General features: G+C 34.3%; 2 protein-coding genes across 5 annotated transcripts; both read right to left on the bottom strand.

The window, feature by feature from the left end:
- Window positions 1–168: 168 nt before the first annotated feature.
- LOC140991539 (F-box protein PP2-A15-like) lies at window positions 169–3460 on the bottom strand. Its single transcript, XM_073461540.1, has 3 exons — window positions 2948–3460; window positions 2268–2386; window positions 169–848 (listed from the first exon to the last, which is right to left on the bottom strand). The coding sequence occupies exons 1-3, from the start codon at window positions 3257–3259 to the stop codon at window positions 386–388; spliced, it is 894 nt and encodes a 297-aa protein (XP_073317641.1). The 5' UTR covers window positions 3260–3460; the 3' UTR covers window positions 169–385.
- Window positions 3461–5613: 2153 nt separating this feature from the next.
- On the bottom strand, window positions 5614–8781 carry LOC140991730 (protein PSK SIMULATOR 1-like). Of its 4 annotated transcripts, none has more exons than XM_073461854.1 (3): window positions 8616–8781; window positions 6490–8292; window positions 5614–6378 (listed from the first exon to the last, which is right to left on the bottom strand). In XM_073461854.1, the coding sequence occupies exons 2-3, from the start codon at window positions 7565–7567 to the stop codon at window positions 5867–5869; spliced, it is 1590 nt and encodes a 529-aa protein (XP_073317955.1). In that variant the 5' UTR covers window positions 7568–8292; window positions 8616–8781; the 3' UTR covers window positions 5614–5866. The 4 variants fall into 4 exon arrangements, with proteins under 4 accessions (XP_073317955.1, XP_073317954.1, XP_073317957.1 ...); XM_073461853.1 differs by having other exon boundaries at window positions 5616–7626; window positions 7816–8292; XM_073461856.1 differs by having other exon boundaries at window positions 5616–7417; window positions 7816–8292.
- Between the last annotated feature and the right edge of the window lie 6164 nt (window positions 8782–14945).

Here is a 14945-nt window from a genome sequence, read left to right as displayed (position 1 = left end):
ATAAAATACAATTTTTGGCCCAAATTTAAGGTTATCTTTTACTTTTTTTAATCATCTCTCTACCCCCAAAACAAACAGAAATTGATCAATTTAGACACTTTTTGACAATTTAATGCTAATTTTGGGGAAAAAGAAAAAGAAGTAAAATTCGGTCATATTACAAAGCACAAAAAGGAAGTTCAGGACCTAATCTTAGGTACAAACAAAAGTGAACAAAACTGCATCAATTACAAAGCACAAAAATTACAACAGAGGACACATACCTAGCAAAAAGATTTAGATAACATCCTCCAAGTTTGAATGATTTTCAGAAGCTAACACCTACGACAAATCCGAAAAAAAAAACCACCACATAACTACGGAATACATACATGCGTAGTAGCTTTTACTTCAAAAGGCCTGTTTTCCTTCGCCCTTTCAACTCGCTGGGAATTATCAATACGGAATCAACACAAAGTCCACCTTTGGAATGGGTGCAATCAATCTGTTTCATTGAGAATTTAACTTCCGTCGGGGGATCTGATTCGCCGACTATAAATTCACCTACCTTATATTCTATCCAAGAACCGCGTTTATGATTTCCAGAAGGGTCATCATTCCCTGTATCATCTAAAAAGGATTCGCTCGATGCTTGCTGCCCATCTGAAGTAGTCAATTCAAAACGCACAGGTTTGATATCCCAACCATGAGTTTGATCAAAATAGGAAACACGGCGTCCAAGCCTTTTGGAGAACCTTCCAACGTGAATTCTAAAAGACAAAGTGTATATATCTGGTGGAAAAGGGAATTTTACCATCCCATCTACTTCAAACCACCATATTTGCTGCAAATAGGCCATGACATTAAATCTGCGAGAAATGAGGAGCACAAGAAAGAGTAGGTATTAAATTTATAATCAGTTCCATTCTAGTATAAGAGTAAGGTGGTTACAATAAGGTAGTACAGTTAGTTTGGGACAAAAATGTTTATCATGAAGCACATCTGTTGCAATTCAGAATGAGAAAACAAATTTTCAAAATGGGATATTACAAGTTTTGGTAAAGGTAGGCAACATTGGGGTGTAATAACAATTGTAACAAGAAAAATTTAATAGAAAATAACCTTTACAAAAGATTAGCAGAAAGGAATTTGCATGGATATGTTTAAGTTATAAAGGTTTTTTCCGGACCAATTACTTTAACTAGACAATGTATTAAACTGTCTCTGTTCTGGGAATTTTTATTATGTGTTGTCAAGCAAAGAGAGCGAATTTTGCTTTCAACAATTGATTTACTTGTGTTTCTACGATCATTGGTAAGCAAAAAGTTACAGCAAAGAGCACTTGAGTACACCAAGTCTTAGAGCCAAATTGGTTTGGCTCCAACAATATGATAGAGCAACTCTGAATCACATCGATTTAAATTTGAACACTAAAAGCATCACTCAAGCTGAAGCACGGGACATTTTTCATGCCCCATGCTTCTGACAAATATAATGAACATCTAAAGCAGACTAAACAAGAATGATGATGACAGTGAAGACAGAATTCCCTGTAGCAACATGTAATCATTGATAGTGAATGAGCAACATTTTTTGATCAAACAACATTCACAAATCCCACTAAATTAACTTGTGAACAATTTTTACCAAAAGGGTCGAGTTCATAGGAAATGGCTCAAGAATGCATTTATACTTAAACACACCCCGTCATGTACAATCCAGCAATCTTGTAATCTGCGATAACTATTACTATACAAGGCATATACGGGAACATTGGTCTCTGTCGGACACCAAAAAACAAAGATCACCCAAGACAAGCTTAATGAAATCTATAGGGTTTTGAGTACCAAAGGTTTTAACCCGTGAATCTTGACCGTCCTAAAACTTTGAACTACAGAGAGATGACCCAACAATAGTATTTATACTTTTCACAACTTGGATCAGCAACAAGATTATGCTCTTCTGGTTTTACCTCCCTATTTGAAAAACTTGATTTCTAGATTCAACATCTGAGACTCGTGTATATATCAAAGTAAACTCAAGTTCTTGAAAATTTGTTTCCTAGAAAGTTTTGTGGCACTTATCCACACCCACGACAACTCATCATTGAAAGACAGAACACTGACACAAATTTGAGTTCAAGTGCATCGATATTAAACAAGAGTTCATGGAAACAATAATATTCGAATATCTGAAACCAGTACCGAATTCATGTCATCGAATAGCAACATCATATCCAGAAGTAGAGAGTATTCGATAGCATGCAACAAAAATCATCAGATACTAACCTAGATTCTTCAGTTGGAACCCAACTCCAATATCTCCGGTCCTCAATACCTGTAATTGCCATAGCCTTGGCCGATATAGACAAACTAACTCTCCCAGTAACTCTGTCCACCCATGCTACCTGTAGTTCCCCGCGTGAATATAAGTATACTACAAATACTAGAGTCAAAACCCAAATTAAAAAAACATAATAAAGTAGTTATAACTCGATAAAAACTAATACTGTCGGATGAAGTATATGTGGAACCTATATACTATTTCTGTTTCAAATAAACTTATACTGAAGTGTTGGAACTGAAATACCCATATGATCACCAATACCAGAAAATCATAAAATAAACACGTAGGAAACATCAAACATAGCTCAATCCTCATCCATCAACAACAAATTTCTCCGCATTATCAAACAAAATAGCTAGACATCCTTGATCCCAATTGAAAAAATAAGCCAATATCTTTAAATGATAACTCCCCAGCAACAAAATTTGTCAAACCAACGGAATTATTGATAAACCAATGAAAAATGGCAGTCCAAACCAGTTTTACAAATCAAGTAGCTGCAAGTAAACTAATTTCTGACTCCAGCGTAATCAAACTGAAACCAAATCACCACGACATCGTTTTCCCGAGATCACAGACGTCAGTCAAAATCACAGAATACTGAGGAAATCAAGTGGCGTGCCTTGTGCCCGTCGTCGAAGGGCAGGGGGCGGAAAAGGAGGGCAAAAATGTCCTTTTTCGAGAGCGTTTGATAGACTTGTGGATTGGATAAGAGGTGAAGGAGGTCGTGGTAATTGGAAGGTAACTTCGACTCCCAAACGGCGTCGGATGATGCAGCACCGCGGAAGGCGCGGTTTAGCCGAGCCAAGTTGCATATCTCCGGCGGCGTAAGATAGAGGAACACGCACGCCACGCAGCTCTCCGGTATGTCCCCAAGACCCGGAACCCCGTTACCCGACCCGTTTTCGGTTAAATTGGATAACGATGAACCCATAAATACGTAATCAGGCGGGCTTAAATTGATGAATCGGGGCGGATCACCTCCGTAGAGGGGCGACGGAGGATGGTGAGAACAATGGGTGTCGAACTTTGCCTATGCCCACACTTACACAATTTGAGTCGTCGGCAGTTGTATTCGTGGATGCGTGCTGGGCTCTCTCTTTCTCTCTTTTCCCTTGTCTTGTTTTTATTTTTTAATTTTTTTGGGAGATCTTGTTTAGATATTTTATATATATATAAGTAAAGATGCACACGTGTTATTATTATTTTTAATTTGATCAAATAATACTAAACAATTAATACGAAAATATTTTCAATTTAGAAGAGTTGTTCGATTTAAAACTGAAGTTTTAGTTGGATAAAAAGATAATTATGAAATTAAATATTTAAGATAGTTACTCTAAGGTTCTCACATTTAATATTATATATATATATATATATAGTTTAGATATGGCGTATATCAACCGTGCTTATTAATGAGTTTATCAATGAAGTGATACTTGCTTATTAGATATGAAATTTTGATATATTTCATCATATCCAATAAATCACTTTATTAGCGAGCACAAAGATAGACATAACTGATGAACAGTTGTATGCCAAGATGATTCTCGTTTTTAGGGTACTATTCCATGGGTTCAATAGGTATTGAACATACCAATGGATCTGACTTTGAGCAAAGTATTTCTTAAATGACGAAAATTAATTTAGTGAGCGGAAAGAAGATTGTTGAGCCAAAAAAAGATATAAATCGTATATAAGAAAGAAATTATGAAGCCACATGATTTTAAAATGACATTTTTTTAATTACCTTAGGAAAGAAGATTGAAGCCTTTTAAAGATTCTTGCGACAAGTTCAAGTTTGAATGGCCTTTTTGTTATAAGTGGAGAAGAAATTGCAATTATTATTTCTTTGGCTTGATTGATGACTTTGATTGCCATTACCAAAAAAGGTTACTTTCAGATTATGAGCATCAATTTATAAATTTTTAAAAATTATAAGATGTGCGTTGGTTAACTAACGATATAAAATTTTCTAAACATGGGATATTACTTTTAAAGTGTAAAACGTTTTTATAGAATATTTGTTCAAACACATTTTTTAATCTTAAAACAATTTTTAAAATATTTTATAATTTTTTTGTAAAAACATTTTTATAAAAACGTTTTATAAGTATTTATCCAAACTGAACCAAAGTTGTAATGCACAAAATAAATTATTTCATTTAAAAAAATTATTTGACACATTTGATATCATCTAAAAAGATATTATAATTTCTTTTCTTAATTTCCCTAACATTACCATCCGTTACACATGGGATATTATTATTTTTTCTTGATATCTTAATCTATGAGGTGGGAAGACTCGAACTCGAGTTGTACACAGAAAAACATGGTGAGATCTAATGCTCAGTCTCACACTTGGGACATTATTACAGCTAAATGTGTGTGATAATAGTGTGTGTGATTCGAGTATTTTGCGTGTGGCCCTGTTTGTGTCTGGATTTTGATTTTTCAAATCTAAGTTGGATCCAAAATGATTTAAATCGAGTTTAAATTGAACTCATTAATTGATAAATTTTTTAGATATAAATAATTTTTTTAAACAAAATTTAAGCCTAAATTTTTTTTTTTTTAACGAAACTGAACTCCTCACTACTTCTTTGAAAAGTCTGTATATCTCAAGTGGAAACGGAAATATTTCTTCCATGAAAATGATTCTTTTGCACATGATTTGGTTGACTGAGTTGAAATCAATTACTCGCACTAGTACCACAATCAAAGGACCACATTGCCAAGTTTCAAAATGTCTTTTCAGGACAATAGTGATATTGAGATTGACAGAACATAATAATCTTTAGTTTTATCGCACGTTATAAAAGTTTTATTCAAAACTCCGTAGAAATCAAATCAACCATAATAACAATACAAATCTCTCATTACTGGCATGGACCATAACTCGATTTGAAATGTTTTTTTTTAAGAACCAGAAGTAGCATTTTTTTTAAGAACCAGAAGTTGCATTTAATAGAATATAATCACTTCAATTTTAAATCCATCGTACCATTTAATTCATTTCTCATTCTTGCACATATACAGGAACATGATTGTGCTTATTTCTACAGGCAAGAAAAGTACTGCAAAATTGTGTAGAAAAACGTGCAAGATGCTAAATAATAGTATGGATATGGGAAATTCTGTAGCTGGTTGTAACTATATTTTCAAGTATTACTATCTTTTTAATTTCCAAAGGTTCTACTCCTACCAAACCTAAATTGGTTTATGGATTGGACTATTCTATTAGACTTAAATCCTAGCTATATTGCTGTCCCAATTCAGAAGCATCGAAATCAGATTAGTTTCACGTGAAAGATTGAATTAGAATGTCCCAACTAAATAATATTACAATATAACATTTTCCAGAATAGATCACATTGGTGTAAATTAAATTAAAATGTGCCAACTAAAGTCTAAATACTATTAAAATCTTCCTTTCAAGAAAATAGCAGCTAAAACTTCGATTTTCATATTATAAACAATCACCAAAGAATACCTCTGATTCCTTGATGGTTGATTTTGTAGAATAAGCGCTTCAATGATGCTAACTTCCATTGTCCACTTTTGTAAACTCCAACGATGACTGATCAACCACGTTGTAATAAATTGTATCTCTTGGATATAAACAGTTGCCATATGCCATGCTGCCATATCTGGAGAGGTAATTAAGACCAATCAAAAGTTCTACAATTGCTGCCTCTATCTGCACTCGATTCGCGAAGTAAAGGGTCTGAACAAGAAGCACATTCGACCCAAAAAATGGTCTCTGTCCTTCAAAATTCCTCTCAGATTGCCATTTTACCATGTTGTGAGCGAGCGGAGAAAGCCATTCAAGCATAGTTTCAAGTGTTAATGTCCACTGAGCTGCATCGTTGGCGTCATACTTAGACAAAGTAAAAGTTTTAGAAAAAGTTTTCAATCTTGCCTTCAGACAGCTTCGAATATTCACTGGTAACATATTGTAGAGTTCATCTCTAGCATCAAGGCTGATCAAATGGGGAGATGATGCTAGTTTCTCGATCAATATGACGACCTTCGCGTAGTGCAGAGCCAATGCTGAGTGACCAAGTGTAGATGGAGGAGGATTCAACAAGCGACGCTTGGAGATAAAGAAAGGGACTTTTTTGGGATTTAAGATATCGTACAAAGTTGGAAGAGCACTCGTACCTTTCTTTTCATCTGTATCTTTCTGAGACGAGTCGAATGACCTAAATGAGCTACCACGAGATGGTAAGAAGTTCTCTACTATAGGAGATTCACGTCCACCACCCACGCATCCAGAGAAACCAACAGGAGCAAACCGTTTAGTTTTCATTTCATGTTGTTTTCCACAAAGAATGGATGAGTGAAAGCCACCAAGAAATGTCTTGTTCTTTAGGCTCAAATTCAAAAATGACCTCCCCGTGTGAATTTGAAATCTAGATAGGCTGTTTTTTGATGGGTTAACTGATGGTTGAATCACAGCAGAATTGTTGTGAATAAGATAATTTCCATGAATCTGTTCATCGTCTTTAATTCCTTCAACAAAGCCAATCTGGTTAATCCCATATACATACTTGATCCTCTCAACAACAGTAAATAAAGATCTGAGAAGAAGTCGGACTGTGTAGTCATACGTTCTGACCCAAGGAGACATCTCACGAAGATCCTGCACTTCCTGTTGTTGCCGCAGTACCTTATGTTGAAACTCAAGCACTTTGACCTCTCCTAAATCCACACTAGCTCGCATTCGCTTTAGATTCTGCTCAAGCTCGGCCAACACTTCGAGTTCTTGGCACATTTGTTCTGTTGCCCCCACAAAGCTCTGCATTTTTTTAACTTTCTTTTCCATTTTCTTGATCCTATAACTCCACCTGCACCATTTGGGATCAATCTCCCCGGAGTCATAAAACAATTGATCAAGATTGTGATAAGTAGGGTCCGCACATTTCTTTCCAAGTATGGCCACCGATTTTGATGCTCTTTCAAGATTCTCAAGCATCTCTGCAAGAGCAAGATCCATAAGAAGGTCCTCTTTTTCAGACACAAGCTTTTGAATGCCTACTGAATTTGCCATCTCTTCTCTCAATCTAAAAATTTGCTCATCCGATAGATACTGCCATATATTAACAATATTTAGCATGAACCTCGATACTTCAAGCGATAAAATTCCTATAACTGGTTTGTCAGGCTCCTGCAATATAATCTTACGTGAACTGTTCCATATATTATTAAACCAGGAGTCTGTAACAGTTTCGCCCACCATCTCTCAAAGTTATGAATACTCACCCACCTATACAAGTATCTCAATCAACTTCACAACCCCTATATCAAAGTTCAATCACATAATATAAATTAGCTAAGGTACCCGACAATTTCCAACCAGATTGAATAAACTGAACAACTTTCTTACCCAATTTTTTTTTTTCAGTATACACAACAAAAATTAGAATCGAAACATATCAGAACATTGCATCCTGCATCAAATTGTGCAAGAGGAGAAAACTAGTTTACCAGGCCACATATAAGACTCCTCAATCAACTTGGCCTAACAATTTCTGTAATGAAGATAGACTCAAATTATCTGCAGTTGTGCTTTCTTGGGTCTGTCGGCTGGGGCATGACGAAATGGAATTAAAGTCAACAGCAAAAGAAGGATCCAAATGCTTTACGGAACAAAGTGCTACGTGCCTGAAAGCCTCTCTTGAACTCGAAGGAGCCATCCTAGGAGTCCGTGTATTCGTGGATTGATCTGTTATTTTCCCCACGGGTATGTCAGTATTCTAAAAGATAGGAGGTTGTGATACCATTCCTCGCATTAAATTGTGGGAGAGATGGGAAGGAGCTTATAAGTCATGTAAGATTCTTCGAACAACTTGAATCCACCATTTTTGTCAACGGCTGCTAATCACAATCATATTGTGCAGCCATGCTAGCAGATCTACTATTTATGCCGTTGCAAAGCTACGGAAAATTTTGCATTCAATCTTCCTGTGAACAAACATTTAATTTATTCAGAGATTTACATTAACGAAATATGTTTTTGAAAGAAAATAACAGCATGATGCATAATTTTCTTGCTCTGATCCACATACTGACATTATATATCACCGCACGACGGATAAATTAGTACGCCAAAAAAAAAAACAAAAAATAAAAATAAAAGATGCTCTTGCATTAATAGTAGAGCTAAAATTTCAAGTACATCTTAGAAACAAAGCATACAACAAAAGAATTACAGCATATAATCGAATCATAATGCATCAATTGAACAAGAATGACGATTTGCTGCATCGAAAAGAACTCAAACGAACCTGTTTTCAAGAACAGTGGACATTAATCGATTCCGAAGTGACATTATACTCAGTTTGTTAACATTCGCATCGCCGGCGTCATGTAGATAGGACTCTTTTTACTATACGCAACGAGTCAACTACGAAAGCTAAAATGCGCTGAAACTCGTGATATTCGTTTGCGCGATCGATCGGGTGCCACTTTCGATTTGGAGCTGCTTACGACGTCGTATCTGAACACATAAATTCATTTTCGAGTACGCCCCAAAACTATTTTTAATCAAAATTGCCAAAATTTTAGTAATAAGTAACAAATTTTTCCAATTTTTTTTGGCAAAACTAACGATTTTCTATTACCGTTTTAAAATTGGAAAATTGAGGGTCAAACTAATATTCCGAGTCGTTATCGTTATTTTAGAACAACCCGTGACGTAATTTTGTGAAGTTACTTCCAATCCCGTCCCTGGAGACGTTTATCAGCAACGAATGACAAACCAATGTTTATAATTAAGGATTCTGAGATGAGTTGGATGAAATCAGTAGGGCATTTTTGTCTCATAAAGATATAACAAATATATATTTACAGAAATCATAAAATAGTAATAATATAATAAATAGTACGTAAATTGTAGTAATTGTTTAAGGGTTTTGTTTATGTTATTCACATAGACAGTGCTTTTATACACTTAGCATATGTGTCTCAACACATGATATATGTACTGAGTGGATAAATCATTATCAATCATAATGTATGAATGAATGATCATAATTCATCACTCTAATATGTCATTAAATAACAGGTATTATCAATAAATACCCCAACACTATATAAACAAATATTACTTTCAATTTACAACAAATATCGTAATAAGTCATAACATCAAATAGACAATAAATATTCAAAGGAAGCATAAATCCACATATATATTACATAGAAAATTCATTGTACTGATATGCAAATAATCAGCATGTATAAGATTTCTTAGCATTTTGTCTGGATATTCACATATCCTGCATCAAATTATAATTTTTTTATATGATAAACCATCTTCAAATATCGTAAAAACTATTTTAACAAATCCATGATTTTTTTTTAAAAAAAAATATTTTAGTAAAACTATTTTTAATTAAGAAAAGGATTTAAGCAAAGTGCTTTTGTTGGAATGGCTTGTCTATTTAAATCCACTTTTATATGTAGAATTGGCTTCTTCGAAATGTTTTCGGTAAATTAATGAAGTTTGTTGTGTCTGGAAGCCTGTGCTTTGGAGTGCCCAAAATTTGAGATATTGATTTTCAAAGGTTTTATTTCTAATATCTTGCCTGTTTGCTTACAGTGCTATTTTATATTGTTTGGGTTTATTTAAGCAGAAGTTTGAAAGAGCTAAGAAATGTTCTCGGAACATTAAATTGATCGTCTATTGTGGTTTTGTGTGTGTTGCTTGAAAAAAGATACAAATGGTGTGTGTGAGGGTCCGTGCACTTAATTAATATTTAATTATCAAACAACAAGGATTAATTGGTGTAAACAGCGAAAACGAGTTTAAAAACGTTCATTAGGGCCTACAGAAATTTCGGCATGACCTCCCCGTAAGTAGGACATCCCAAAAATCTCAAAACACAACAACAATAATATACGCTCGAAAGTAACATCAAGTTCACAATCAACCACACAAATATCCTACAGCCGCACTGGCCAGGACTAGATACGACATACCACAATTAAAATCCCAAACAACATAAAAATATCATCATACAGCTACACAGGGCATCTCCCTGGCAAATGTATCAAACCAGCATAATATATATATAAATATCTGATAACTCTGACACAAACCGACTGACTACTGGGTACCACTCGCTGACGCTCCACCAGACGCGTCAAATCCCCTGGAATGACCTGCTATGGCATCAAAAACAACCACAACATAAAAAGAAAACAGGGGTCGGACCCCAGTACGACAAACCAGTAAAATCACGACGTATATAAAAGACATGTAATAATACTAAGTGAATGCAATGATATACGATGCATGAATGGTAACAATGGAATAACGGATACCAAATGGAGTCCAAACTAATAGCATCATCAACAGTAACAGTGGCCACCCGTGCCAGGAATGCAGCATCAAATCGCCGCTCGTCCATGCACGTAGCATCTGGAATGCGAGTAGCTAAATCGCTCGTCCCTAGCTGTCATCTGGGAATGTGGCTAATCCTAACCCACTCATCCTTCTGATGACTCAAAATATCTCAATAGAATCAACATAAATCGCCGTCAAAGGAGTCAAGGCTCAATATGTTATGTCAATATAATTTATGCATGAATGCATCAAAATAAACATTCAAAGCACGTAATAGCAAACAACATTCAACGAATATTCTTACACGCCAATATAAGCGTCATAATGATATAGGTTTGAGCGTACCTCAATTATAAACTTATAATACCACGATAATTTCTTAAGGACTATAGAATGAACTCGTCCAACGATATAACCTACAATATAAATTCACTATATAGTTCAATACAATGCATACCAAACGACTAAACCAAAATAAATCGGCTCGGTTAAAATTCGAAATCCGGGCAACCTATATAAACCTTATACAATCTAAATTCAAGCTTAATACCTCAATAAACGAAAGTAGAATGCACAACGATAATTTCGCAAAGATGGTCGTCGGAAACACTGTTCACGATCTGAAACCTAGCTGGAAATCAGCTGAAAACAGGGGAAATAAAGGGCTTTGATTTCTTGCTAAATAAACTCACATCAACAAGAAAAATTGAAGCTAGAAGCTCACCAAATCGGAAAGAGAACGAAACTCAGCTGCCGGCTCGAACGTGAAAGATGGAGCACTGATTTTTACCGATTCATGGCAGGAAAGTAACTAATATGATGGAGGAAGAAAAGTGCTAACCTACTGCACAAAATCTGGCCGCTGGGACGCTGCACGATTGCTGCAGAATGAAGAAGAAAGGCAACAGTGCAAGGCAGGGGAAGAGCTTCTGGATTGATCGATATGATTTTCTTCTATCAATTGGGTTTAATAAATAAAAATGAGAAATGGGCTGGGCCTATAGTTATTGGGCCTCACAGTGTGACATGAGCAGTGATTGTACTTCTGAAAGGTATTGTTCAATGGTGTATAATATGTCGGCAAAATTCGAGGATTTGGTCAACAAAGTTGAATGAGGTAGGAACACATTCATTTACGTAGATATCATGGGAATTTCTTAGCATGACTTGAGAGTAGTATTGAATCTATAGTCAAACTTATGTGATCTGCAGCAGAACTAAAGTGGCCTTGGAAGGAGATTATCAAGATTGTTAATCCGATTCGAAGTTGTTTTTTTCCTTATTTTATCTAGACTCCAGGTAATTTGTGGGTCTGATTGATTAGTATTTTGTAGTATGCGTGGAACATGTGAAATTGTGTTATGATATTGGATATACGCACAACCTATTCCATGCGCTGATTATGTTGGTCCCACTTGCGGTAATTTGAGATAATAAAACCCAAAAATAAAGAATAAACTGGACACCAAGATTTACGTGAAAAACCCCTAAAAATTATTATGGTAAAAACCACGGGCAAGATGAAAAGAATTTCCACTATAATATGTTGTGGTGTACAACCCACTCACTGTGTTTCCAAAGAGAACACACTCTCTCTATAGAACTAATAGGAGAGAAGAGAGACAACTCAAGATGTTGCTTCCTCAGCCAAACTTTATTGACCTTTCCCAGCCAAACTTTGTTGACCATTTTACCGACAGATTATGTTTTCGTCGATACAATGTCCGAGTCAAACCGTATGTTATTAATGTTTAATCATTTAGTACCTTAAAGTTCTTATGAGAAAATGTCATTTTACTTGTATGATACTAAACATATATACTCTTAATCGTCACTATTGATTGCCCAGTTCTTATGTGGTAATGTAAATGAACATGATCGAGTTATGAAAGAAAAACAAATTGAGGCGTGGACTCGATCTCAATCTGAAGATCGGACAATCAAATATTTTTAGCTCAATGGGTCGCTTTTCTAAAAATATTCTAAATATATTTGTTTAGTATATAATTAGGTTATATTTTATTAATAATTAATAACATATTAAAGTTCACAATCAACTAGCAAATAATTCGGGTCCAAATCTGCTAAAAAAGTTTCACAAAACTCTTGTCTATACAAATTCACGGGTCATGAGACGGACTCATGGATCAATTTTGTTAGATGAATTTCTTATTTGGGTCGCTGAATTATTTTTTATGTCAAAAATGTGAATGGTTGGCAGATACATTGATGGTGGAAAATGATGGTTGACAGACATGGTTTACGTAAATCTCAATATCAACTTTTAACTTTATTTTCATATTATTATCTTAAGATTTTGGAAATAAGACCAACAAAAAATATTACGTTTTATTTTAAATATATGTAAGATTGACTTGTCTCACATAATTTATCTGTGAGACTGTCTTATAAGAGAAACATTCAAAAAAATTTGTATGAGTTTAAGTTGAATTTGATCGAATATTTTTCAAACCGACTTCGAAGACTATAGAGTCGACACCCATCGGTTTGTTCCTCTTAACTTTTGATTTGGGTTTTGAAATTGCCAATTTCCTTGTTTATGTATTTGTTATTATTCAACTTTGTATTATAAGTTGGAATATGAAAACATGGTTAATCACATCACATATGACCTAAGCTTCCATGCCTAGAGTATCCAATTATTGCAATCACAATAGTCTCGTCGTTATTATTATTTGAATATATATATAAAATAATTGTGCGAGAGTGGTATTTTATTTGAATTTTTTTTTATATTGTTTGAAGAATTTGGTTTATTCTCGTAATCAAATATTTAAAAAATAGATTTATATATGAGTAGGTCTCTTGTGAGACGGTCTCACGAATCTTTATCTGTGAGACGGGTCAATCCTATCGGTATTCACAATAAAAAGTAATACTCTTATCATAAAAAATAATATTTTTTCATGGATGACCCAGATAAGAGATCCGTCTCACAAAATACGACCCGTGAAACCGTCTCACATGAGTTTTTGTCTTTATATATAATACTAACCTTGCGTCCGCTGCGGCCCTTTTAACGACTGCTCAACCACTTTGGCATGTGAAATGAAGCGACGGACTCGTGGTTCATGATGTTTTCCTTACAGTACGTTTGATATTCAATATTTTTTTTTAATTTACATTTATTATTTTCTTTATTAGTTTTATTATTATTTAAAATATAATTGAAAATTTTACGTTTCACTCATTTTTAGTTATTCTAGAAACCTACTAGTGGAATATTCTCGAGATATTTCCACTCTTGGAATTGTTTGGTGGCTGCTGTGACTGTGAGTTGGAATTTTGGAACATTAATTTGTGAAGTAATCAAACTAATTAAATTTTATATTTAATATTATATAACAAAAATACTATAAAAGTTAACTTTTAATTTTGAAAATAAAATAAACATTCAGTTTCAGTTCAATTTATATACATTAAGAGGTTTAAAGGTTATAAACTAAATTGTCCATTCACCTTCCAAACTTTGAAACTTGAGATAAATATTTTTCTATTTTTTCATTTCTAAGAACACCAACGAATCCAGTTACAATTTTGTTTCGAAGATAATTTAAATTTCAGCTTTAAAAGGGGATTCTGATTCGAATTCATGGTTTGATAAGAATCGTGATCGTATCTATAAACTTTGATACAAAATTTTATTTTCCCCCACATCATCACAAATAACTAGTCATATGGAATCTTTTTTTTGTTATCATTTTTTTAATATGACGAATAAACTCGTTGTCACTATCATTCATTGTATATTGAGTAATTCTTTTGCATATCATAATAGCATGAGAAATATGTTAACCGTGTCAACCAGACTGGGCAAGTTATATGCTACATACTCGTTCGAAAAAGTTTTACCTATAATCATTGGTCAAACAATCACTCTAATTCTTATACTTGTCGTGGCGTTTGTTAGCATGCTTAAGAGTAGGAAATGATAATATAAATGTTATTTTTCAGAAAGTCTCCTATGGTTTTTTTTTTAAAAAAATTTCCCATAAAATAATTGAAATAAAATAATAATAATAATAATAATAATAATAATAATAATAAGACGACAGTGGCCAGGTTGGAATTGGGACAGGGGTCCGAGGCGGAATCACCAGTTTCAGGTTAAACAACACAAGCACAACAACGCTAATCAGGGTTAATGAGATCCTTATACGAGGAGTCGTACCCAAATCATGTCAGATCTGGCAAATCACGAGATATTAGATCTACGGCTAATATCTAGGTTGAACTCTACCATTAATCA

This window comes from Primulina huaijiensis, chromosome 13 (assembly GCF_012295235.1).
Source record: "Primulina huaijiensis isolate GDHJ02 chromosome 13, ASM1229523v2, whole genome shotgun sequence".
NCBI lineage: Eukaryota > Viridiplantae > Streptophyta > Magnoliopsida > Lamiales > Gesneriaceae > Primulina > Primulina huaijiensis.
Note: the sequence above shows the minus strand (reverse complement) of the source record. Positions and strands in the feature narration are given on the sequence as shown.

Coding starts and splice junctions, on each gene's coding strand:
- LOC140991730 (XM_073461853.1), bottom strand. CDS start 7,567: ATGGTGGGCGAAACTGTTACAGACTCCTGGTTTAATAATATATGGAAC.
- LOC140991539 (XM_073461540.1), bottom strand. CDS start 3,259: ATGGGTTCATCGTTATCCAATTTAACCGAAAACGGGTCGGGTAACGGG. Junction 2,387..2,947: donor CCTTCGACGACGGGCACAAG/GCACGCCACTTG, acceptor GGGGAACTACAG/GTAGCATGGGTGGACAGAGT. Junction 849..2,267: donor GTTCCAACTGAAGAATCTAG/GTTAGTATCTGA, acceptor CATTTCTCGCAG/ATTTAATGTCATGGCCTATT.